At 42.3% G+C, this 24,184-nt stretch overlaps 1 protein-coding gene across 3 annotated transcripts in view; it reads left to right on the forward strand.

Moving 5' to 3' along the window:
* The first annotated feature begins 1,142 nt into the window (after positions 1-1,142).
* The window catches only part of PPP4R3B (protein phosphatase 4 regulatory subunit 3B), a 95,351-nt gene continuing 72,309 nt past the window's right edge, over positions 1,143-24,184 (forward strand). For 2 of the 3 annotated variants that reach the window (XR_007774189.1, XM_050952124.1), the window contains exons 1-2: positions 11,355-11,453; positions 23,088-23,711. Coding sequence is in view for 2 of the 3 variants with exons in the window: in XM_050952124.1 (XP_050808081.1) it covers positions 23,163-23,711 (549 nt within the window). In the remaining variant the exon portion in view is untranslated. Of the gene's footprint in view, positions 1,562-2,854; positions 2,911-11,354; positions 11,454-23,087; positions 23,712-24,184 lie in introns of those variants that run through there. The other variant, XM_050952125.1, reaches the window with a different exon arrangement.

Consider the following 24,184-nt stretch of genomic DNA (forward strand, 5'->3'; position numbering starts at 1 on the left):
GACAGCCTATGTTTGGGTGTGCAGAGGGGATCCTAAAAAGGCCTGCTCAATCTGTCTCTGCTGCCAAAATGCACTTCTGTCTCATCCAAGCACAAAACAACCATCACATGGCTGCCGCCTATGTGCAGATTTATGACTAAAGACTCCCAGAGATCACTGCTCTTGTCTTCACCGCCACTTGTCCGTCACCACAGAGATTGTGTGGGTATGAGCCCTTTGGCAGAAGCCTGCATGTGAAATCTTTTAATGTAGGGAAACCAGTGTGCAGGTGGTGACCACATGAGACTTGGCAGGAGGAAAACCCTGACCCAGTCGCAAGGAGATCCAAGACAACCGGTGACCTCCCTCTTGCTGCACCCTCATTCATCTTCACAGATGCAGAGTACTAAAAGGTCCTCTATATGCACCTGATCCGCTGTTGGGGTCTTAAGTTTGGACTGGGGATAGTCAGGAGCCTCGCGTCAGACCCACTCGCCAAGGGAGACCCTATCAGGAGTATGAAAGCTCCGGTCGATGTAGCTCTGATGGTCTTTAGCCCACTCAACCACAAGGTTATGATCCATCAGAGAGGTTTGGGTTTTACAAACAAACCACCAAATCCTCCAGTCCACTTCGATAAGCCCCTAGAGTTACTGATCTCTTTCCCCTGCCCCCACACCAATAAAGTGGAGCGAGGCAGGTCAGCAAGTGTTGGGGTGTCTTAGGGGATACTGTAAGGTTCTGTTGCGGTCCATGCTGGTGGGGGTCAGTAGGGGACTTAGTTCATGGGGACAGTAGGCTCGGGGCCCTGGAGTGGATAGTGGTGGCTGTTGGGGATAGCAGGAGTGTGATAGTCAGGGGCAGTGGTTGCACTGTGTCTGTGGATGCTGGAATACTTTGTATGGGATGTGTGCTGAGAGCCACTGAACCAAATTGTGAACCCTATGTGATGGAAACTACTCCAAGACAGGATGCTACTGCACGCCTAGTGCCAGCACCTCTGAAAGGGGGTTGTATTCTGTCCCTGGACTCTGACAGGGGGTTGGGGGAGGAGCTGAGGTCAGTGGTGGGAGGGTGTTATCGTGTGTGGGAGTTGGGGAGGCGAACTCAGGGCGGGTATTTGTAGCCCGCCCCTCCCGTCCTTTCAGCACCAGCTCCTGGGCTCTCGGCCACCGTAGCCCCTGCGAGTGGAGCCCGTGGCACGCGCTGCTGAAAGGAAGAGAAAGGCAGGAGAGTCGGGTTACAAGATGGCGGCCGCGCTGTGGTAGTTGCTGAGGCGGCGGCGCGGAGTGAAGGGGCCGGGCTGGGGGCTCAGTTTTCCCCTCTCGCCTTCAGGGAGCCATGAAAAGCGGCGTGTTAGAGACCCCGCGCTGCCCGTGAGCGAGTCCCTGACCCCGCGGAGGCGGTTAGCCGGCGCGGAGGCCCTGGTCGGGCTGCACCATGTCGGACACCCGGCGGCGGGTGAAGGTCTATACCCTCAATGAGGACCGGCAATGGGACGACAGGGGCACAGGCCACGTCTCCTCCACCTACGTGGAGCGGCTCAAGGGGATGTCGCTGCTGGTGCGGGCCGAGTCGGACGGTGAGAACGGAGCCAGGAGCTGCGGGCAGGCCTAGGCCTTGTCTGCCGGGAAGGTGGCCTGCGGCTTGGCCCCCGTGGTGCCCTTCCTACCCCGGCCGCTAGCTACCCGGCTCACACGTTCACAGGGTTGGGCCTGGCTGCTGGGACAACGGGACTGGGGAAGGGGAGAAAATGTGACAGCGCCCCCGCCCAGCGACCCGCAAATACTGATCCCACCACAGCCTCCTAGTTTGGCCTTGTCTTGCCCCAGCAGAGCCCCAGGCACTGACACTCCATTCCTCCATGGGTCGGGCTTATGAGAGGGAGTCTCCCCCGTTCCCTGAGAGGCAGCGTCTCTAGCGGGGCTTCTTCCTCCAATTTTCCTTCTCCACCCAGTGAGGCCGAGTGTGGTCTGCACTGAAGTTACTCCAAACGCTTCCTTAACGTTACCACCAGTGACTGAGTCTGCCAGCCCTTACCTAGCAGTGAGTGAAGATGAAGTCTATTTAAGTGACACCCTTTCTTCAAATTTTTTCATAAGCATTCCCAGATTAATCAGTATTCTGTGTGTGTGTTTTTTTTCTGAATGTGGTTTTCCTTTTTCGTGTATGTGCAGGGAATTTCTTTTTGTAAATTCTCTGTTTTGGAAAGGTGAAACTCTTGCTGGTGTTTTTTTTTTTTTTTTTTTTTTTGCTTGCTTTTTGTTTTTATTGTGTGTTTAAGTTCAGAAAAAAATTTTTTTAAAAAAATCTTAGTGACAACTTTGTCTGCTGACAGGTGCTAATGTGCTAAATAAACCTTCTGATGTCTGGTATAGATTACTCCAGACTTGTTGCCAGGATACATATGTTACTTACACAGAATAAAGTCTTTGGGTTTATAGAGTCTAGATTTCTGAAGGGCACCTTGAGATGAGAGCAGAAAAATGCACATTTTTGTGTAGGCAAGTAAATTTTAATCATAAACTGCTTGTTATAATTTAGTACTAGTCAGCATTGATTTATAAAACGCTCTCTGCAATTGTCAAATTACTGCACAGGACAGCAGAAAGATAGCAGTACACAGATCATTGACTCTAAATTAAATTGTGTTTTTAAATTTAAATAAGAATATTTTATTTTGGCTTTGCCTGTTACCTGGCTTATTCAGAAGGTGTAGAGATTTCCATTAAAATGCAAAATATTCTTTTGGACTGGCTAGAAGATTTGGATTAATTAAATGTAATATATTTATTGACACATGGCAAGTTTTAAGAGCCATGGAGGTTTTTGTTTTATTAAACTTCCTAAATATAACTCCTTATCACCTTTTCAGGTTCTCTATTGTTGGAATCAAAGATAAATCCAAACACTGCGTATCAAAAACAGCAGGCAAGTATCAGCTTCTTTTGTCCTATCATTTCACGCTGAATTTGGCACAAAAATTAATGCTGACTTACAGAAAAGGGCAAAAGGTTTACTGTACAGATTTGCTGCTGTTTGTTTTCTGTGCCGGTTGAAAAACTGTTTGCGAACTTTGAAAAATTGTACTTCTATTAGTGCTATAATTTAAGGTGTCTGAAAAGGGCTGTTTGTTAGGTATTTTGGGGAATATCTTGAACTCATGAAAGGAAGAATACTTAAATATGGAGTAGTATACAAGTAACTGATTCCTTTTTATTTCTGCTATTAATCCATTAAGATACTGGTTATTTCTTCAGTTCTTTACCTGAAAATGACGTCAAAGAATCCGCCTGTACAATGTGACTTTTATTATTATCGTTGAGGCGCACCTGCTAGCCTAACCTAACTAAGCTGACTAGCCAGGGTTGAATACCCTTGCACACAACCATCTTTTGAGGGCATGCTTTCTGTAAATCAAAAGAATAAATCAGCACTGAGTGTAACATATTGTCGACCCTCTAGTAATCCATTTAAAAAAAGTCATGTACTATATCAGAGGGATAGCCGTGTTAGTCTGGATCTGTAAAAAGCAACGAAGAGTCCCGTGGCAGCTTATACACGCATGCGTCTGACGAAGTGGGTATTCGGCCACGAAAGCTTATGGTGCAATACATCTGTTAGTCTATAAGGTGCCACAGGACTATTTGTTGCTCATGTACTATGTTTCTCTTGCTTTGTCTTTTCCTATCTGTTATAGAAAAACAATGTTGTCCTCATTGTTTTTTTGCTACTTTTCTTTTTCTATCCATCACCTTTTTTTACACAGTAGATTCTCTACCTCTTTTATCCAGGTTCTTATATTAGTATCCATTGCCATGGTTTCTGAGCATGTCCCACCAGTAAAAAACAGTAATACTTTTCCACCCTTGCCACAGAGGTTTACTGTACAGATTTGCTGCTGATGTTTGTTTTCTGTGCAGGTTTTCTAGTTAATACAAAAATGAGACTATGGAGTACTGTTGCCAGAGAACTTTAGTAAACAGGTTTGCATTTAGTTCTGAATGCAGCAAGATTATTGATCAGCATTATTTGATCTGGCAATGAGGTCTATAGTCTTGGCGCCAGTTCCCGTGAAGGTTTTTCATCTCCCGTCTTCACAAGTTTCTACCTACTGGATGGTGGTTTATTTGCTTCAGTAGAGTGTAGCTGTCGTGGAGAGGTCATGATTGCAGAGGAGAGGGATGGTTTCTAAGATAGTTGAGTCCATTTTTGTGCTGCATTTTGAAAATCAAGATAGCCTTGGACTGGACTCTGTTCAGTGGTGATAGTGCACAGAGAATTCATACTGAATGCAGTATATCAAACGCAGATTGTGTTGCTGAACAGGTGTGTTGGTTTGTTCTGAATTCTCTTTAAGATTTCATATTGCCACCTATCACTCTGGCATCTGAGAACCTTCCATATAAAATCAATAAGACTTCAGGTGGCAGGGCTCAGGCTTGGGCAAGTCTACACACCAGCTGACTTTGGGGCCCCAACCCACAGTTTGAGAACTGCTGGAATATACTGATGCAAACTCTTAATCTGTTAAATACACAAATAAAATATTTAACCTTCTGCCTCTTCTTCGAAGGGTATGTATGTACTGCAAATTAAGGTATAATTGTAGCACAGGTAGGCATACCTATGCTAGATTGGGTAACAATAGTAGTGAATGTGTGGCAGCATGGGCTTCAGTGCGGCTAGCCACTCAAGCCCAAACCTGACATGGACCCTGAGTGTGTACCTAAGTTGCAACCTTATGCCGGGGTCCATGTCTTCATTGCAATTGTTACCTGAACTAGCTAGATTAAATTTAGCAGTGATATCCCCACCCACACTATAGTTACACCTGCTTTTGTGGTGTGGATGTGCCTAAGTTTGTATTGACACACATACTTTTGTTTGAAGATAATTTTTTCTGCAGCAAGCAAAAACAAATTGTAGACTTGAGTTGAAAGGCGCAGTACTAGTTTTCCTGAAAATAACAGATGTAAACATGATTTTAAAATAAAATTTAAAAAACACTTCCAGGTAAAATTTTAGAGGAATCATTGCATTTAATATATTTAAGGATATTTTCTCTTTACAAAAAATTAATTTATCTCGTGAAAAGTGCAGCTTGACCTGAAACAGCATAGGCATCAGCAATGTAGAGTTCTCCACACTGCTGCAGGAGTGTGTTTAAGCATGATGTGGGGTATGTCGTCCAAATAGAGTTAAATTGAGTAATCTGCACTCAAGTTAGCTCTAGTGAGAGTGACCACATTGTGGAATAACACTTGAGTTGTTGTGCTTGTACTGGCACAGTATTTGTGTGTGGCACTTAGGCTTCTGGGGGCACATCCTGTGGTTCTTAGTGCTGCAGTATGCTGAGTCACCCTATAAATTCTTTTTCACTGTATTTTAGGATAACTTGTTTGTTGTTTCTGGGCATATGGCAGAAGTGGTGTTAGTCTGGCAACACTAAATTAAAATTAGTTTATGCCAAAGGTTGAGCATGGGGCTCTCATTTTGGAAGGAGGCTGATCTAGGGTATAAGATGCAGTGTTGGGCATTTTTGTACTGACTTTTCCCATGAGAAAGCAGCAGTGTGTTTTGGGTTTTTTTTCACCCTAAGAAGAGCCCACAGGCTGCATACAGAGGTGGAGGGGAGATAGCTGGGGGATTGTGCAAATTATTGGAAGACTAGCTGCATTTGAGTGGCACTAGCCTGTATCCACACTTCAAAGTGGTCATGTTAGCAACTGACGGTTTGTGTTCATTTGGGTTTTAACCTATACTCCCTGTTGTGCCCGCCAACTCAAGTTAATGGCAGCACTGTACTTGAATGAAGGATTTTTTGTGTGTGAATCAGGGCCAAATTAGGGGCAACACTCAAGCTTCAGCTTGAATTAACTTGGCATTGAAGGCAAGCCCTCTCTTAAGATGAGAAAGTAATTAAGTTTCTGTGCCTCTTCAGTCTTTGGCAACTATGCTAAGCCCTTAATTAAAAGTTAGGTCGACATAGCTGGCTCTCAAGGGTGACAAAAATTCTCGCTCTTGAAAGCCATAGATATGCCAACCTAACCTCTGATATAGACGCAGGTAGGAAGAATTCTTCTGTGAACCTAGTGACTGCCTCTTAGGAATAAGTACAGCAACAGAAAAAAACATTCTATATAGAAGCAGGACCATAGCTATGCCACTGTAGCACTCACTGTGTAGAGGTGGCCTAAGAATGGTAGTTGTGTGCTCTCTTTATTTTGAGGAATCTATCAGGGACTAAATAGGTGGCCTTCAACATAATGAACACCTGTTAAATGATGATGGGCTTGATCATTTTTCTATTCTATGCACAGAGGAGAGCTAGATCAGGTGCTTCTGAGACATGAAGGCAGGGAGGAGCTGTGCCAGCTCTATGGCATTCTTTCCCTTTCTCCTTTTCATTCCTATGGAAGACTCTCCAGAGATGCATTCCCCCCCCCCCTCCTTTTTTTAACCATGAATTAATTGCTAAGTGATTTTTTTGTAAACTCCCTGGACAATTCAGGCTACAGGTGATCCATAGGATGAAGAAAAAACACTTAGAGCCTCGATCAAGATGTGTGTGGGGTGTCCATACTAGCCTTTAGAAATGTGCAAAGTACCTCAAGTTAACTGGCAATGTCTGTCTTGTCTACACAATAAAATTATACTAGTATAAGCTAAAGAAAGGTGTAAATTTAAACTTAGGGTATGTCTACACTGGCAAGTTTCTGCACCACAAGTTATACCACTTTTATTAAAAGCTGGATCTAAACTACTGTCCATGCCATGGACCTTGTGACGCTGAAGCACATGCACTGCTGTCTTTGTGGATTGTGGTAGCTATCCCACTGTGCAACTGACCCGTAGGGTGCTTTGGGAAGGGTTTGCCTCATGAGGCAGGCACAGTGTCACATGATTCAGGTTTCCCAATTCCATTGTTCCGTGGGCATCCTACTACATTGCCAACTGCTTTTCAACTGAAGTGTGGGAGGGGGAAGTGTGTGTGACAGGGAGAGTGTGTGTATGAAGGAGGGGAGGGGGGAGTGTGTTGTCTTGTAAGTTCAGACAGCGGCAAGAAGCAACCAGTCCTGAGATGTGAGAGGCTTATATACACATGCCTCTTGTGTTCAACAGCACGAGCATTCCACATTCATGGTTTGCTTTGTGTCCCGGAGCAGATCAGCACAGGACACAAGGGCTGTCAGAAATAATGCTTTGAAAGGGGAGGGGCACATGCCTCCAGGCAACCGAGTTTAAACCAATAAACAGAGCCCTCATTTGTGGTATTATCAGACAGCTCAGGAGGCCCCTTACAGTTTAGAAAGCAATCAGGTGTCTACACTGGCAGTAGTGCTCTGGAGCCTCTGCGCAAATAGCTTTACAGCTCTCATGGGGCGGGGGAGGGGGTGGGGGGGGTTTTTGCAGCGCTGCAACTGAGGATTTTCTGCACACAAAGTGGCTTGGCAGTGTTTACATTTCTGCAGTTAGAATGCAAAAAGTTGCTTTACTGTGCAGAAACTTGCCAGTGTAGGTAAGCCCTGTATATAGTTCTACTAGTTTAATTCCGTGTGTGGACTCTCGGGAGCAAAAGTGGCTTTTTGGGTTTAGCTAATGTCACTTTGGAAGTAATTTAAACCAAACAGGAAAAAGCTTTCAGAATAAGTGTGTGCATACAGTGAGTTATACCATTATAACTATACTGGTTTAACTGTATTGGTCTGAATTATACCAGTTTAACCGGTAAACTTTCCCCAAAAGAGAAGCCCTAATTCAAGGCAATAAAGTCTATTGAAGTCAAACACACTGTAGGCAAACATCTACTTTAGCCCTGTGAGAGTAATGTACCAAAAATAATGTTGACCCAGTCAGCAGTGTCTTGTGGTGATGGCTCCACTTTATACTGGAACACCTCACAAATAGGGTTTTGGAGAGTGCTTAATGATCAGAGGAGGGGGAACTGTCATGGCTTCATAGGGATCTGTGCTGCCATGGGATGGAGGCCAGGTCTGGTCTAAGAGTTGTGGCTGGTACTGTGTCTCTGCTGGGGCATCTATTTGTGGGTCAAACAATCAACCTGTTTTACTGAGAGAGACATCATGTTGGTTTGCCCCAAGCAGTTACTAGGGAGAAACGCTATAAGATGCCTCAATTTCCTGGTTTGGATTTTCCCCATGTTGAGTTTTGGTCACTATTAATTCAGAGATGAGACTTTATGTGGTATTACCAACCCTAAATTTTAGTATGTAGTTAAACTGCAAAACTATTTATTTTCTTTTGCATAAGTTTCTTTGTTTGCCTACCGTTAGAAGGCCTGTTTCTTTTTCCTGGTCTTCAAAGTTGTAATTTCTTAATATATATCTCCACATCATAATATATTTATGATCACCACAACACCCTTTCCCCCCCACCCCCAAAAAAAAAACCAAACAAACAAAAAACCCAAGGAAAACTAGGCATTGTCTCCTTATAAAGTAGCTAGCATTTTTGTAAATTGATGTCAGTGGAGTTGAGCTTGATTCTAGCTAGGGCTGGATGTGGCCCTCTTCAAAAGTTTGTCTTCATAACGAGAAACTTTTGCAAGGATTATTTTTCCTTGAATCTATCCAATAAATTCTAAGGATCCCTCTACTCCTTTGAGTTCACTGTTTGCCAACATGTGGGCAGGATGACTAATTATGAAGGAAAAAAATCAAGTGGTACTCTGAGGCTTATCTGTATGAATACTTAGCAACAAGCTGGGGTGTAAATTTACCTTGAACTGCCTCATACTATCAACTTTCTAACGCACTTTAACCTGCCAGCACACTAGGGAACTTGTGGACCCAGCTACTGCACTCTACATGGGCACTTAGGGCTTGGCACAGCTGGCTAGTGTGAGGTAGATTTACACTGCAGACTGCCATGAACTTGATGTTTGTATAAACAAATCCTGAATAAAAATACATAACTCCAGTATCATCTTGTTGTAACTTAATGACTAACTTTAAAAAAAAAAAATTGTACAATTTATAAACTTCTGGTTCTAAAAGGCTTGCCTCTTCACAGGTGGATTGATTTAAATCAAAGCAATTTTAACCATCATTTAAATTATTAGTTTTAATCGTATTTTGCATTTGTACTTTTTTAGTTATTTTCCTAAGGAAAGGTTGGTTCTCTTGGTAACCATGAAAATATGTTCAGTTGCAGTTAAATATAACCTTTGTGCTAAATATGGTATTTCTTTCTGCAAACCAGGAAGAAACACTATATTTGTACACATTTATTTAAGTCATTATACAGTTGATTTCATTGATTCAGATTCTTAATTTTTTTGTTAGAAAACAATGAATAATGCATTTCTAATTTACTAGATTAATTTTTACTTGTGCTTTGTGTCAAGTACTATTTGGGAATTTGAATGCAATTAAAATGCAAAAGAAAATCTTAAACTTTAAAATTAGCTAAATTAAAATATCTTAAATGTGCTGGATCCATTTAAAAAAAGATTTAATTTTTAAATGAAAAACATGTTTTAACACAGGACGTCTTATCTGCAGTTAATGAATTGAACTGATTGTTTCTTGTCACTGTGTGCTTTGAGATTTTAGAACTAGTAGCTCTCGTTCTCTCATAACTAGTCTTTTATTCATAAAGGAAAACCCGCTTTCCAGGTTTCTCAACTTCTTATTAGTTTTCAGTGTTGAATGAGCTAATTGAACTGAACTAATTAAATAAACTGAAATGAAGAAAATATTCTTTCAGAAGAAGGGCTGTTGCTGTCAAAGGCTGGTTTAGCACTTCAGGAGACAGGGGCTTCTGCTAGTTCAGTGATTTAATTCTCTTTAAAACTTTACTGCTTTTTTTAATTAAAGTTATTTTAATAGAGTGAGTTTAAACCATAACAAAGGTTGCTATAATTGAAAATTAAGTTTTAAATAGGCTTATTTAAAAAGAAGTATTTAAATCCAATTTTAAAAAAAAAATATTTTTATCTACCTTGTTTCTTTGGTTTAAAGTTATAAATTTGGAACATGTGGAATTATTTCCCAAATTGTGTTATATGTTCTCTGAAATATAAATGTAATCTCATATTTGTGTGTGTATTTTTTCATTTCCATATTGTAAATACATTGTTTACTATTGTGTATAATTCATCTTTACAACTACCTCCAGGGTATTTCTGTTCAGAGGAGGAATACTACGTCTTCTTCCATGTAAATATTCTGAATTTATAAGAGTAACAAGATTTGATCAAATTATGTTTTGGGTGCTAGGACATGAAAGAGACTGTCAAGGTTGATTCCCCACTCTAGCACTTTGAGTGCAGAAAGTGGGGCCCACAAGGATTCTGAAAATTAATACTGGCCACTCCAGGCTGGTATTAAACTCCCATGGTTACAGGTTTTCTCCGACCTTGGATGGGTAGATGGTACCACCATCTGGGAGGAACAAAACAAAACATAAAACCCCACTCCTAGGAATATGCACTTTGGAATTCCTCCCTGTGGGGTACCCTCAAGCTCTTTTACCCCCCACTGCTCAGGAGAGGAACTGAGAAAGAAAACAAAGGAAATCAGCTGTTGCCACCAGCTAATTAAACAACATATGCACAACCTCTCAGGACACAAAAAAAACACCCCAATCCTGTTCTGAAAAAAGGTAAATAATATTAAAAACAAAAAAAAATTACATCTGGAACTTAGGCTATTGCTGGATTTAAAAAGAGCAAATATAATAATTAATCATCAAGAATGGATTTCTTGAGGTCCAGCCTGATGGTTACAAGCAAATCAAAAGCATTTGGGGGTTAGCACAGAGGAGTCCACAAGCCATAAAGAAATGAGAGAGAGAGATCTAATCACGTTTACCTAGACATTCCCTGATGTAATTACATATCTGTGGTTTCAGATGGATATGATTTTTCATAGCTGGTTTAAAGCTTTTTAGGGTTAGAGAGCAACCACAGACAGACAAAGGGGAAGTTTTTGTGTGTCTCTTCCCCCCCCCCCCCCCCAGCAAATTAAAAAGTTCTAGCCCTCCCACTGGCTCTCCTTTGGTCAGGTGCTCACTCCCTTCCTTTTACTATGGGCTTTTTTTAATCCTTTACAGGTAAAGCAAGTAGCTACTAACGGGGATTTTATAGCTAGCTGTCTGGCTGGGTGTCCATAAAAGGGAGCGCCCCCCGCCCCCCCCCCTTTCATTTCTCACAGAGATTGTGAAGAGTTTTATACTTGAAGCAGAACTGGTAATTTCATCCTCCTTGATGTGATATGTCATTCTGTCTTGACAGTTTTTATGCCAGTTGAAGTAGTAATTGCATCCTTGTATGGCATTCAGTCTATTTTGTATTGCATCTGAAATTTTTTTCTTTTTTTTGAACATCACAAATATTTATTTTTAAATAGGACACCTTGATTGTTTGGTCAGAAGCAGAGAATTATGATTTAGCGCTGAGTTTTCAAGAAAAAGCTGGCTGCGATGAAATTTGGGAAAAAATCTGCCAGGTACAGTTAACTTTTAAAATTCTAATTTTCAAATTTTGATGCGTCCTGTCTCATTGTTTTGTGTGCCATACTTTTGCTTTAAAAATTAAGTGTATTACTGCATGTTTATATTCTTAGGATTCAGTTGCCTGATACAGTAATTCTGATTCTTTGTTGTTGACACTGATGCCTGTAGCTGCTCAGTTGCCCATTAGGGCCATCTTTTCAGTTCCAGCTAATTCCCAGAAGGCAGCTTTGGTTTGATAGAAAGTATAGATTTTTTTTCAAAGACAGCACATATTAAATAAAATATAAATTCTGTACTTTCCACTTTCCAGTATCTCTCTTCAGTGATTGGGGCTGTTTGTCTCTTTTCAGCTGCCATTTTAATTATACTTCCTAGAAGAGGTAAAGTTTGAAATTAAGACTGAAATAATCAACTTTTCCATTAGAAACCTTTGAAGTGTATTTCAAAGTTCAACAAAATAAATGGGCAAAAACTATATAGAACTTACCTTCCATCACTGAAACTCTGATAACCATTACTTTCTAATGTTGAAAGCTAAGTCTTTCACTCTTAGTTTGCATATCAGATTGTCAAGCTGGAATCTTTGTTTAATTATCCATTTTTATATTTGGCACTTAACTGTTGTCTTCAGTGGTTTACTCTCCTTGTTGTTAGATATGGCTTAAAATATCTTTTATATACCAAATTGTTTACCCTGGAGTTTTCCTTAAATGTAGGAACTGTTAATTACTCCTGGGGGAAATTCTGCACCAATAATTTATACCAGGGAGGAGTATAAAAATACTGCTCAGGCATGTAGGAGTGAAATCAGGAAGGCCAAATCACACTTGGAGTTGCAGCTAGCAAGAGATGTTAAGAGTAACAAGAAGGGTTTCTTCAGGTATGTTAGTAACAAGAAGAAAGTCAAGGAAACTGTGGGTTCCTTACTGAATGAGGGTGGCAGCCTAGTGACAGAGGATGTGGAAAAAGCTAACGTACTCAATGCTTTTTAGCCTCTGTCTTCACGAACAAGGTCAGCTTCCAGACTACTGCACTGGGCAGCACAATATGGGGAGGAGGTGACCGGCCCTTTTTGGAGAAAGAAGTGGTTCAGGACTATTTAGAAAAGCTGGATGAGTACAGATCCATGAGGCTTTATGCGCTGCATCCGAGGGTACTAAAGGAGTTGGCGGATGTGATTGCAGAACCATTGGCCATTATCTTTGAAAACTCATGGAGATTTGGAGTGGGGGGAGGAGGGGTTGGATAACTGGGAAAAGGCTAATATAGTGCCCATCTTTAAAAAAGGGGAAGAGGATGATCCGGGCAGCTACAGGCCAGTCAGCCTCACCTCAGTCCCTGGAAAAATCATGGAGTAGGTCCTCAAGGTATTAATTTTGAAGCACTTAGAGGAGAGGAAAGCAACCAGGAACAGTCAGCATGGATTCACCAAGGGCAAGTCATGCCTGACTAACCTAATTGCCTTCTGTGAGGAGATAACTGGATCTGTGGATGATGAGAAAGCAGTGGGTGTGTTGTTCTTTGACTTGAGCAAAGCTTTTGATACGGTCTCCCACAGTATTCTTGACAGCAAGTTAAAGTAGTATGGCCTGGATGAGTAGACTATAAGGTGGATAGAAAGCTGGCTACACCATCTGGCTCAATGGGCAGTGATCAGTGGCTCCATGTCTAGGTGGCAGCTGGTATCAAGCGGAGTGCCCCAAGGGTCAGTCCTGGGGCCAGTTTTGTTCAATATCTTCATTAATGATCTGGAGGATGGAGTGAACTGCACTCTCAGCAAGTTTGCAGATGACACTAAGCTGGGAGGAGTGGTAAATACGCTGGAGGACAGGGATAGGATACAGAGGGACCTAGACAAATTAGATGATTGGGCCCAAAGAAACCTGATGAGGTTCAACGAGGACAAGTGCAGAGTCCTGCGCCTATGACAGAAGAATCCCATGCATTGGTACAGACTAGGGACTGAATGGCTAGGCAGCAGGTCTTCAGAAAAGATCCAAGGGGTTACAGTGGACGAGAAGCTGGATATGACTCAACAGTGTGCCCTTGTTGCCAAGAAGGATAACGGGATTTTAGGCCGTTTAAGTAGAGGCATTGCCAGCAGATCGAGGGACGTGATCATTCCCCTCTGTTCGACGTTGGTGAGGCCTCATCTAGAGTACTGTGTCCAGTTTTGGGCCCCACCCTACAAGAAGGATGTGGAAAAAATGGAAAGAATCCGGCAGAGGACAACATAAATGATTAGGGGGCTGGAGCACATGACTTATGAGAAGAGGCTGAGGGAACTGGGATTGTTTGTTCTGTAGAAGAGAAGAATGAGGGGGGATTTGATAGCTGCTTTCAACTACCTGAAAGGGGGTTCCAAAGATCTAGACTTTTCTCAGTGGTAGCAGATGACAGAACAAGTAGTAATGGTTTCAAGTTTCAGTGGGGGGGGAGGTTTAGTTTGGATATTAGGAAAAACTTTCACTCAGAGAGTGATGAAGCACTGGAATTGGTTACCTAGGGAGGTGGTGGAATCTCCCTCCTTAGAGATTTTTAAGGTCAGGCTTGAGGAAGCCCTGGCTGGGATGATTTAGTTGAGAATTGCTCCTGCTTTGAGCAGTGGGTTGGATTAGATGACCTCCTGAGGTCCCTTCCGACCCTGATATTCTATGATTAAAAAATCTGTGCATAATATTTTAAAATTCTGCTAAATTCTACATATTTTATTAAACCAACACACTATAATCACACCAGTTTCAATTATTTTGGTAATTTATTTCAAAATATGTGTCAGCAAATATGTCTATAACAGTACAGACAACAAAAATTATTCAGGAAATGTTTTTTGGCAAATAGATTATTTACTAGGCATATTAATACAGAACTCTGAATAATAATTCAAACTACAATAAAAAAAATGTAGATCTCGCACCCCTCAGAAGCTGTGCAAAGGCTTGGGGGAGTCAGGTGTAACAGAGGAGATGGAGTGGGAAGTAATTGCTGGGAAGGAGCCTGGGAGTGAACCTGGGAGGTTGTTGGTTATGAGTGGGAGAAGAACGGGACAGGGTTTTGTGTGTGTTTTGTGTTTTTGGGGGGTTGTGTGTGTGGAGTGGGGGGATTGTTAAGGAATTGGAAAGCCTCCCTCATTCAGTCAGACACATCTGCTCCCATCACCATGTGTCCCTCACTTCCTTCTCCCTCCCCCACTAACCCTGCACCCCCACTCAGCTCCTGGCTCAATGCTGCCACAGGAGCTAGTGGGGTGACCCCATCCCAGTCTATCCCCCCACTAACCCTTCTGAAGGCCAGCTGTTGTCCCCCCAGCAGGCCCCTGTGCCCTTCTCTGTCCTCTTCCACATCCCCACACCTCCATGTCCCTTGCCTCCTCACCTGAGCCTGCAAGCAAGGTGCTATGAGGGAGGCAGCCTCTATCCTCTCCTCTGCAGCTGGCTGCTCCAGCAGTGAGCTGGCTGCCTTCTCTTCTGGCACCACAGCAGTCCCTGGCGGGTGACAGGTGTAATTGCAGCACCTCCCCAGCAGAATCTATGATTCTGTGCGGAACATGAAATCTGCACTTGCTCAGTGGTGCAGAATTCCCCCAGAAATACATTAATATCAGGGTGGGAGATGCAGCATTTTGACAGTGCTGTTTACCACTTCCGGAGAAAAAGGAGAAAATAATTCTTGTAGTGACTGTTGACTGTGGGTTGAGGGAGCATGCTGTTAGTTGAGGGAGTTCAACACATTGCAGGATTAGACCCTAAATGTTACTGCAGAAGAGACTATTTTGTCGATGTAATAGTCTTTAAAAGTATCAGCAACCTTTCAGTCCACTTTCAGATTACTTTTCAGTTCTCTTCTTGGAGTAAATGAAATAATAACAAATAATGAGCCAACTGTGTTAATTTTTGGATCCGTTCAGTATAGACTCACTGACTTTTGTTTAACTATTCTTTGTAACAAAGATCAGAGGATCTAGCCACCAGTCTTCATCCAGAGGTGCGTTCTGTGTATTACCTCATTAACTTACATTCTATGTGTGTCTAACTTCTGTCTCAGGATCAGGCCTCATATTATAATAATCTTTAATTATGAAACTTCTTATTTTTATAAACATTTCTGTATGTGCTCTTTAGATATCAAAAGACAGCTAAGCTTTCAGGTTTTTTAATGCCATACTAACAAGTTATTCATGCCATTGTAACTTATGTCGAAAGTGTGTAACATTCTTAATATTTTAGGTCTTTGTTACTATTTTGAGCGAAGTGTCTATTTTTCATGATGGAAGTCCAAATTTTTGTAAATGTTGCTGGATAGCTGGCCCTACTAAAGGGAGGTGGGTCTGCCTACCTGTGACATAGCTGATTTACCCCTCCAGGTGGATCAAGTCATGTCACTAAACCAGGCCTCTGAGGTGGCAGCATAACATCCTTTTTGGACAGCCAAAGGAGAACTACAATGTGAGTGAAGTTCCATGGAGAGAAAGTGTTCCCTGAAGGGGCTTGGGAGAAAAAACCAGTTGGAAGTTCTAGTTTTCTTCTGGGGAAAAAGTAAGGAAGACAGGCCAGGACTTGTCTTCTCTAAAGGTTTAGAAAACAGAGGAAGAGAGAGTATCTCACGGAGAAAGGGCTGTGCCCAGGCTAAGGCCTTTCTGTGTTCATTTTGGAACTTTGTTAATAAAACCAGACCCCAGTAAGGGCTGTTATTGGGCTTGTGGAAGCCTCTTTTTGAGTTATCAAGGAAGCAAGAGGGGAAACTGAGTCAGGGTAGCGCAGAACCACCTCTGGTCACGAGGGGGGATAGGGAAGGTGGCTGATGCTATTACAGCATTATTCAAATGTAAATGTAGAGTAAGGGCTTGTCTACATCAGAAAGTTGCAGCGCTGGTGAGGGAGTTACAGCGCTGCAACTTAGGAGGTGTACACATCTGCAGGGCACCACCAGCGCTGCAACTCCCTGTTTGCAGCGCTGGCCGTACTCCCGTTTTGTCTCGGGTGTAGAGGATCCAGCGCTGGTGATCCAGCGCTGGTAATCAAGTATAGACACTTACCAGCGCTTTTCTTGACCTCCGTGGAATAAGCAGGTATCCCAGCATACCTGAGGAAGCCTCCGGTAATCAAGCTGGTCTCCTTCCCCGGCTTGCTCTCGCGTTCCCCGAACCCCGAGCAAGCAGGTCTCCGTCCCTGCGGTTTGCAGGGTGGTTCCGGGAACGCGAGAGCAAACCGGGGAAGGAGACCAGCTTCGCCGCGGTTTGCTCTCGCGTTCCGCGAACCACCCTGCAAACCGCAGGGAAGGAGACCTGCTTGCTCGGGGTTCGGGGAACGCGAGAGCAAAGCGGGGAAGGAGACCAGCTTCGCCGCGGTTTGCTCTCGCGTTCCCCGAACAAGCAGGTCTCCTTCCCTGCGGTTTGCACGGTGGTTCGCGGAACGCGAGAGCAAACCGCGGCGAAGCTGGTCTCCTTTCCCGGTTTGCTCTCGCGTTCCCCGAACCCGAGCAAGCAGGTCTCCTTCCCTGCGGTTTGCAGGGTGGTTCGCGGAACGCGAGAGCAAACTGCGGCGAAGCTGGTCTCCTTTCCCGGTTTGCTCTCGCGTTCCCCGAAACCCCTTGAAGCCGCCCAACAGCGCTGCAGTGTGGCCACATCTAACACCACTTGCAGCGCTGGTTGCTGTAAGTGTGGCCACTCTGCAGCGCTGGCCCTATACAGCTGTACTAATACAGCTGTAACAACCAGCGCTGCAAAATTTTAGATGTAGACATGGCCTAAAACTTCTAAAGGGACCTAAGTTGCATTTTCAAAAATGATGTAGACGCTTAGGCTAAGGTACATTTTTTTTTTCAATGAGACTTAGACTCATAATTGCAGAAGTTACTTTTGAAAATGTGAATTGAACACTTGGAATTTTACTCATAATCCTTGATAGTGGGGTTTTTATCATACATAGATCATTTAGATTTTGCAGGACTTGTTCTGGTCACTTACAGTTATAAGACAGGAGTAACAGGATAATGGAATTACACCATTGTAAAATCAATACAAGAGAAGAAGCAAACTTTACATCAAAAACCTGTTTTGAGATTGAGATTTACATTGGCCTTTTCAGTTGCATCAATTTGATAAAGTTAATAAGAGATCATGTTATGATGTGTGATTTGAATTTTATTAATCTTTTTCTTTACACTCGATTAGATGGTATTTCTCTGATTTAACGAAGTAACTTTTGAATGCTGTATTTGATCAATTCCAAAATTTCAGGGATTATTCTGAGCACCCTATTTATTTTGATGAAAAGTAAAGGGGGGAAATGAGGGGGTACACTGAGTCCTTAACATATGGTTAGCACAACCACAATGTCAACCTCTTCTATAATTCTCCATAGATCAAAGAATCAGTTGATGGTATAAATTAACACATTCCAGCATAAGAATATCCCTCATTTTATCTCTGCCCATGTCCCAATTGAGTTCTAAACATTGATGCCCTGACAGAGAGAGAGAGAGAAGGAGAAGAAGGGGTGGAGCACACAGAGCTTCAGCTATGGAGGGGAAGAATGAGGGGCCCTGAAAGTGGGGGATCAGAGCCCATGGCATGGGGGGAAATAGGGACCTGGGAGGAACAATGGGGAGAGGTGCAGAAGCTATGGCTTGGGGGAGGGGTGAATGGGATATACACAGAGGCCCTGGAATGAGAGGTGGGGCTGGGAGGGTTGCAGTGAGTCCCTGAAATAGTGGGGAGGAGAGTAGCTCACAGCAATCTTGTCAGGGAGAATGGAGGGTACTAGGAGTGCCTAGTGTGCAGTTAGCTCAGCCTACAGAAACAATAAAATGTGTAACCTCCTAGTTACATATTTTAAATCAAGATGGGATATTTTTCCAAAAGAGATACTCTAGTTCAAATGTTAACTAATTCAGGGAGGTCTTATGGTCTGTGTTACCCAAGAAGTCAGACTAGAGATGATCACAATAGCCCTATCCAGTTTTGTAACTTCTGTGCGTGCTACAAAGTCAGTGAAAATCTATAGAAATCCTATTACAATGTAGAAGTGAAATAAAATGATGTAAAGTTAATACTCACTTAGAATAATGCTTATCTAGGTTTTTTGCATTTGTAGGCTTAAGATGACTTAAGTATCCGCTGTGCCTGCTATTGACTATATGTTAGAGTGAAAGGGAACCATCTCTCCCCCTGCAATCTGACCAGTGATGCAGTGCTTGGGCAAAATTGTGTTTAATGGGGTTGAGTTTATTTTTCTGAGCTCATTATCTTTGGTGTTTTAAGGCTTATTCTCAGTATATTTATGGTTCTCAAATATTACTGTAAGTACACAGGCAGAAATTAATATTACAACTTATTGAATAGATAGAGCTTTTGGGTTTTTCTATGTTCATGGAAAGGGCAGGAGTTAGTGTACTACTGACTTTGCACTCTCAATATAGTAGAGTACCATTCTTGGCTTTTGTTGCAAAATAAATTAGTTACGTGAATGGGATCAGATTAGTAGTAACTACAAAGTACTTTCATAAATGTTCAGTGGTATGAAATGGTTACTTTTGGGAGAATTCTGCACTTAAAAATTCTGTGCACAATATTTTAAAATTCTGCTTATTGTCAAAATTACACAATATAATCACTCCAGTTTCAGTTACTTTGGTAACTTATTTCAAAATACCTGTCAACAAGTATGTCTGTAACAATATAGACAGCAAATTCAGGAAATGTTTTTTGACAATGGGATTCCTTACTAGGCATATTAATACAGAACTTTTGAGTAATAATGCATTTAAACTACAATACAGAACCATATTTCCCGCACCCCTTAATAGCAGTACAAAGGCTTGGGGAATCAGGGGTAACGGAGATGCTGAGGGTCAGGGAAGTAATTGCTGGAAAGGAGTCTGGGTTTGAACTTGAAGAGTTGTTGGGCGTGTGTGTGGGGGGAAGAAGTATGGAACAGATTTTTGAGGGGAAGAGCAATTCTTAGACAGCCTTCCCCATGCAGACCCTGGCTGGTTCCTAACCTCTCTCATTCAGTCAGGTACATCTGCCCTCCTCCCCATGTGGCCCTGCCCACCCACACAGCCACCCTCTTCCCCCATGTGACTCTACACCCTTGCCCCCTGTCCCCATATGTCCCTACACCCCAAGTCTGCCGCCTCTCCTCTGTCCCCATGTGGCCCTGTACTAGGGATGTAAAAGGTTACTCAGTAAGACTAATGCTTACCGGTTAACCCGCCTTAACCACTAACCCCAGAGCAGGCGCTGCCTGGCTGGAGCAGGTGCCAGCTGCTTAATCAGTTAACTGTTTAAGCAACATATTTTTAATCATTTAAACATTTAACTTTTTAAACACCATTTACATCCCTATCCTGTACCCCCATTCTCATTCAGCCCTCGCCCAAATCTGTCCCCCCACTAGCCCTGTTGAACCCCGGTCTATGACCTTCCAGAACCTCTGTGTGCCCCATGTTGTTCATCCCCACTTTCCCCCCATAGCCCAGGCCTCCTGACCTGGCCCAACAGGCAGGGTGCTGTGAGGAACACAGCCTCTTTTCTTTCCTATCCACAGCTGGGGCTGATCCCACCCTAGAGCGGCTGCCCTCTGGTCTGGTGCCACAGCAGCCCCTGGTGGGCAAAAGGCGTAACTAGTACCTCTCTGTCAGAACGTATTTTCTGCAGAGGAAAAAAATTCTGTGCAGGACATGAATTCTGCATGTGCACAGTGGCATAGACTTCTCCCAGAATCTCACATCCCTAGCAAAGAGGGACCAGGATTTTACCTCAAGAGAGATGTGAACTGCATCCCTTCATCTGAATGAGTGTTAAGTGAAGCTTCACTTGTGTCTTAGGGCTTGACTACATGGGGAAACTTATCAATATAATTATACCGCTATAGTTCTATTGGTATAATTCCCCATGTGGACACGTTTCCAGAATAAGAATGTCCACACAGGGAATTATTCTGGTATAATTATGCCAGTAAATTTCCTGTGTGGACAATCCTTTAGTTTTACTACCTCCTAAAATTGCTGTCTCTCTATTCCTGCCCATCCCAAACAGTCTATGCTATGTGATCCCTGTGGCAAGTGGGATCAGACTTATGACTAATAACTTACTTGATGATTTATCAAAAGTTGAGCAATGGTCAACGTAGCTCATCTGGGTTTTCAGGATCATAGGCACAAAAAGTCAAGTTGGAATCACTGACCTTCCACTGGAAATAAATCTGGACCCACTGACTTAATATCAGTCTTAGACCTTTTGAATGAGACCATTTGAAAACAGAACTCCTATCCATTCTCAATTAATATTAAGCATTCTGTTGCACTTTTTAAAATGTTGCTTTCCCTGGTATTCCTTCTTTCCTTTCCCCCTCATATTATGTAGCATGTCAAGGAATAGTTGGTTGCTGCCTCTCCAGGGATGGCTGTCATGTTGATATCAGGTAAAACCAGTAAAATGATTGCTTTTAGACGCATTTGTTGAGAACAGTTCTGCTCCACTTTTATTAGAAGACTTCCTCTCAACAACTGAATTTGTTGGTCTCTTTATTAGTTGCTTCACACATGTTTTAAAACCATTTGTAAAGCACTGCTGGAAGAATTGTGCTATGTTATTTAGGTTTATTATAATTAGGTTTAGTATAAAACAGTCCTATGTACGTTTTTATGTGGATAATGAACAAATTAAGTTTTGCTTCACAGCATCTCATAGTGCTGCTGTGGGTGACCTTCCATATTTCCATTTTAAACACTGAGGTTTTTAGGATTTACAGCTCTTCCATAAAACTTCAGTTTGTATATCTTGGATACCCTGAGTTTGTTTAGCTAAGTATTTTTCTGCTCAGCCCCTGCTGAGTCTTTTTTACTAGAACTCCAGTAGGCAGGAGAAGGCCTACTGCAGAACAGACTTTGCATGGGGAGAGAAGGAAGTGTGGGAGAATATGCAAGACTTTGCATGTACACAGCCAAATTAAAGCCCTTCATAGATCTCACTTAATATATGTATAGTACTACTCCTGGGGGAATTCTGTGCACGGTATTTTAAAATCCAGCAAACTTCTTCATATTTTGTCAAAATAACATTATATAATCATGCCAATTTCAGTTACTTCGTAATTTATTTCAAAATACCTATCAGCAACTGCCTCTAACAATAGACACAACATTCCCCGAAGAAGTAGAGCATTAAGGAAGCCCCTACGACAACCTAGTTCCTGTTTCTCTGCTCCCTCCCCTACAGAGCCCAGCAGGAGAGGCAGACACCCAGACCCCTATTCCCCAGAGCCCAGCTGCGGGGACCCCCCATTCCAGCCCAGACATTTGCACACATCCCTTATCCCCTGAGCCCAGTTGTGCTCCCTTCCCTCCCCGCAGCCCAGAGACTTGCACACTCCCCCAGACCTCCCCAGAGCCCATCTGTGCTCCTCCTCTCCCTCCCCCCCCGCCCCAAGCCAAGCCGTGGGTCCCTCCACAGCCCAGACATGCTCGTCCCCTGCCCACCAGAGCCCAGGATCCAGAAAGAGAAACAGCCTGATTCTGGGTCCTGGGCTTATACTACATTTCCTGCACGCCACCTCCTTCCTTCAGGGCATGCTCAGTACTGCAGCTGTTGGGAACCCTCGAGTTCCCTTTCCCTCTCCTCCCCTCCCTCCTGTCGGCATCTTCTATTTGCAAACTCACATCTGTGGGACCAGCAGCTCTGCAGCCCATTTCTGTGGTAGGAAAAGGAAATTCTGCCCTACACAGTGGTGCAGAATTCCCGCGGGAGTCATAGTATTCACGTTAAATATTTGAAGTGTATTCCTAGTTACATAATCCAAATGCTGTCTGAGTTTGCATTTGTATTTTTAAGACTTTTATTTCTGTTTGTTTTTCAAGTCACGTTCAGACCAATGTCCAAAATAGGAATGGAAACAGTTGTTTTTTAGTAACTGGGTTTCCCTAATGCTTCTGCTAGCCCAGTTTACAAAAAAGGATTGTTCTTTTTATGGTATTCATTATATGAATACTGTATAAACTTCACTATCTCTGTCTTCTTGAACATTTTAATTCTATAATACGACTATTCAGTGGAATTGCAAAGAACTTTTTGTAAAGGTTAAAAAGTTACCTTGTTTTGAAATAAGTATAGAATTTTTAAATGATTATTATTTAAAGCAGTGACCTTATTTTCATGCATGGCTGTAAAGTGCCTAGCAAGCTGTTGGCACTACAGTAGAATTTGAACAGTTATGAACTGACCAGTCAATGACAAACCTCATTTGGAACCAGATGTATGCAATCAGGCAGCAACAGAGACACCAACAAATTTTTTTAAAATTTAAAAAAAAGCAAATATAGCACAGTATTGTGTTAAACATAAACATAAACTACTTAAAAAAAAAAAAAAAGGAAAGCAGCACTTTTCTTCTGCATAGTGAAGTTTCAAAGCTGTGTTAAGTCAATGTTCCGTTGTAAACTTTTGAAAAAACAGCTATAGCATGATTTTTTGGAGTTATGAACATCCTCCATTCCCAAGGTGTTTGTAACTCTGAGGTTCTACCTTTATATAATTATACGAGTTATATATTACCAACTTGAATGTTTTCTGTATGTCTAGGTATATTTTTAGGATAAGACAGTAATTGTTTCCATTCCATTTTTAGGTTCAAGGTAAAGATCCGTCAGTGGAAGTCACACAGGACCTTATTGATGAATCAGAAGAAGAACGCTTTGAAGAAATGCCTGAAACTAGTCATTTGATTGATCTTCCTACCTGTGAACTCAACAAACTTGAAGAGATTGCTGACCTAGTTACCTCTGTTCTCTCCTCACCCATCCGCAGAGAAAAGTTAGCGCTTGCCTTGGAAAATGAAGGCTACATTAAAAAACTATTGCAGCTTTTCCAGGTTTGCGAGAATCTAGAGAACACTGAAGGTTTACATCATTTGTATGAAATTATTAGAGGAATTTTGTTCCTCAATAAAGCAACTCTGTTTGAGGTAATGTTTTCTGATGAGTGTATTATGGATGTTGTGGGATGCCTCGAGTACGACCCTGCTTTGGCTCAGCCAAAAAGGCACAGGGAGTTCCTGACCAAAACAGCAAAATTTAAAGAGGTTATACCTATAACAGACTCTGAACTTAGGCAAAAGATTCATCAGACTTACCGGGTACAATACATTCAGGACATCATCTTGCCAACACCGTCAGTTTTTGAAGAGAATTTTCTTTCTACCCTCACTTCCTTTATTTTCTTCAACAAAGTTGAGATTGTCAGTATGTTGCAGGTAAGTGAATAGAAGGAGGTGGGACGGGATTGTAAATTGAGACTTCCAATTGTGATTTTTGAGGTTAATTGTACATATTTATTTCGGTGTCATTTAATCATGTTTATCTTTCGTTCTGTTTGCACAGTATACTTGGTGCTTCCCCACACTTTAAACAGATGTTAGTTATATGACATAAAAGCATAAAAATTGAGTTTAAAATACAGTTCAGATGGTTGTAATGTATCATAGACTTCAAAAACCTGATTATAAATAGCAAAATGCTGCAGTGGAAAATGGTGAATAGACTAGAGGTACTATAATAACCTACACACATCTATAGTGTAGTCTTCAGTCTGTGAGTGAATTACAATGCATTTGAAACTGTTTTCATTGGACAGCATGCAGTTTTATTTCTCTTATAGTTATGGATAGCAACGCTTCAATGTGACAGAATAATTTCAGAGCAGATCATTAATCCCTCATTTGTAATA

This window comes from Gopherus flavomarginatus, chromosome 4 (genome assembly GCF_025201925.1).
Source record: "Gopherus flavomarginatus isolate rGopFla2 chromosome 4, rGopFla2.mat.asm, whole genome shotgun sequence".
NCBI classification, from domain to species: Eukaryota; Metazoa; Chordata; order Testudines; family Testudinidae; genus Gopherus; species Gopherus flavomarginatus.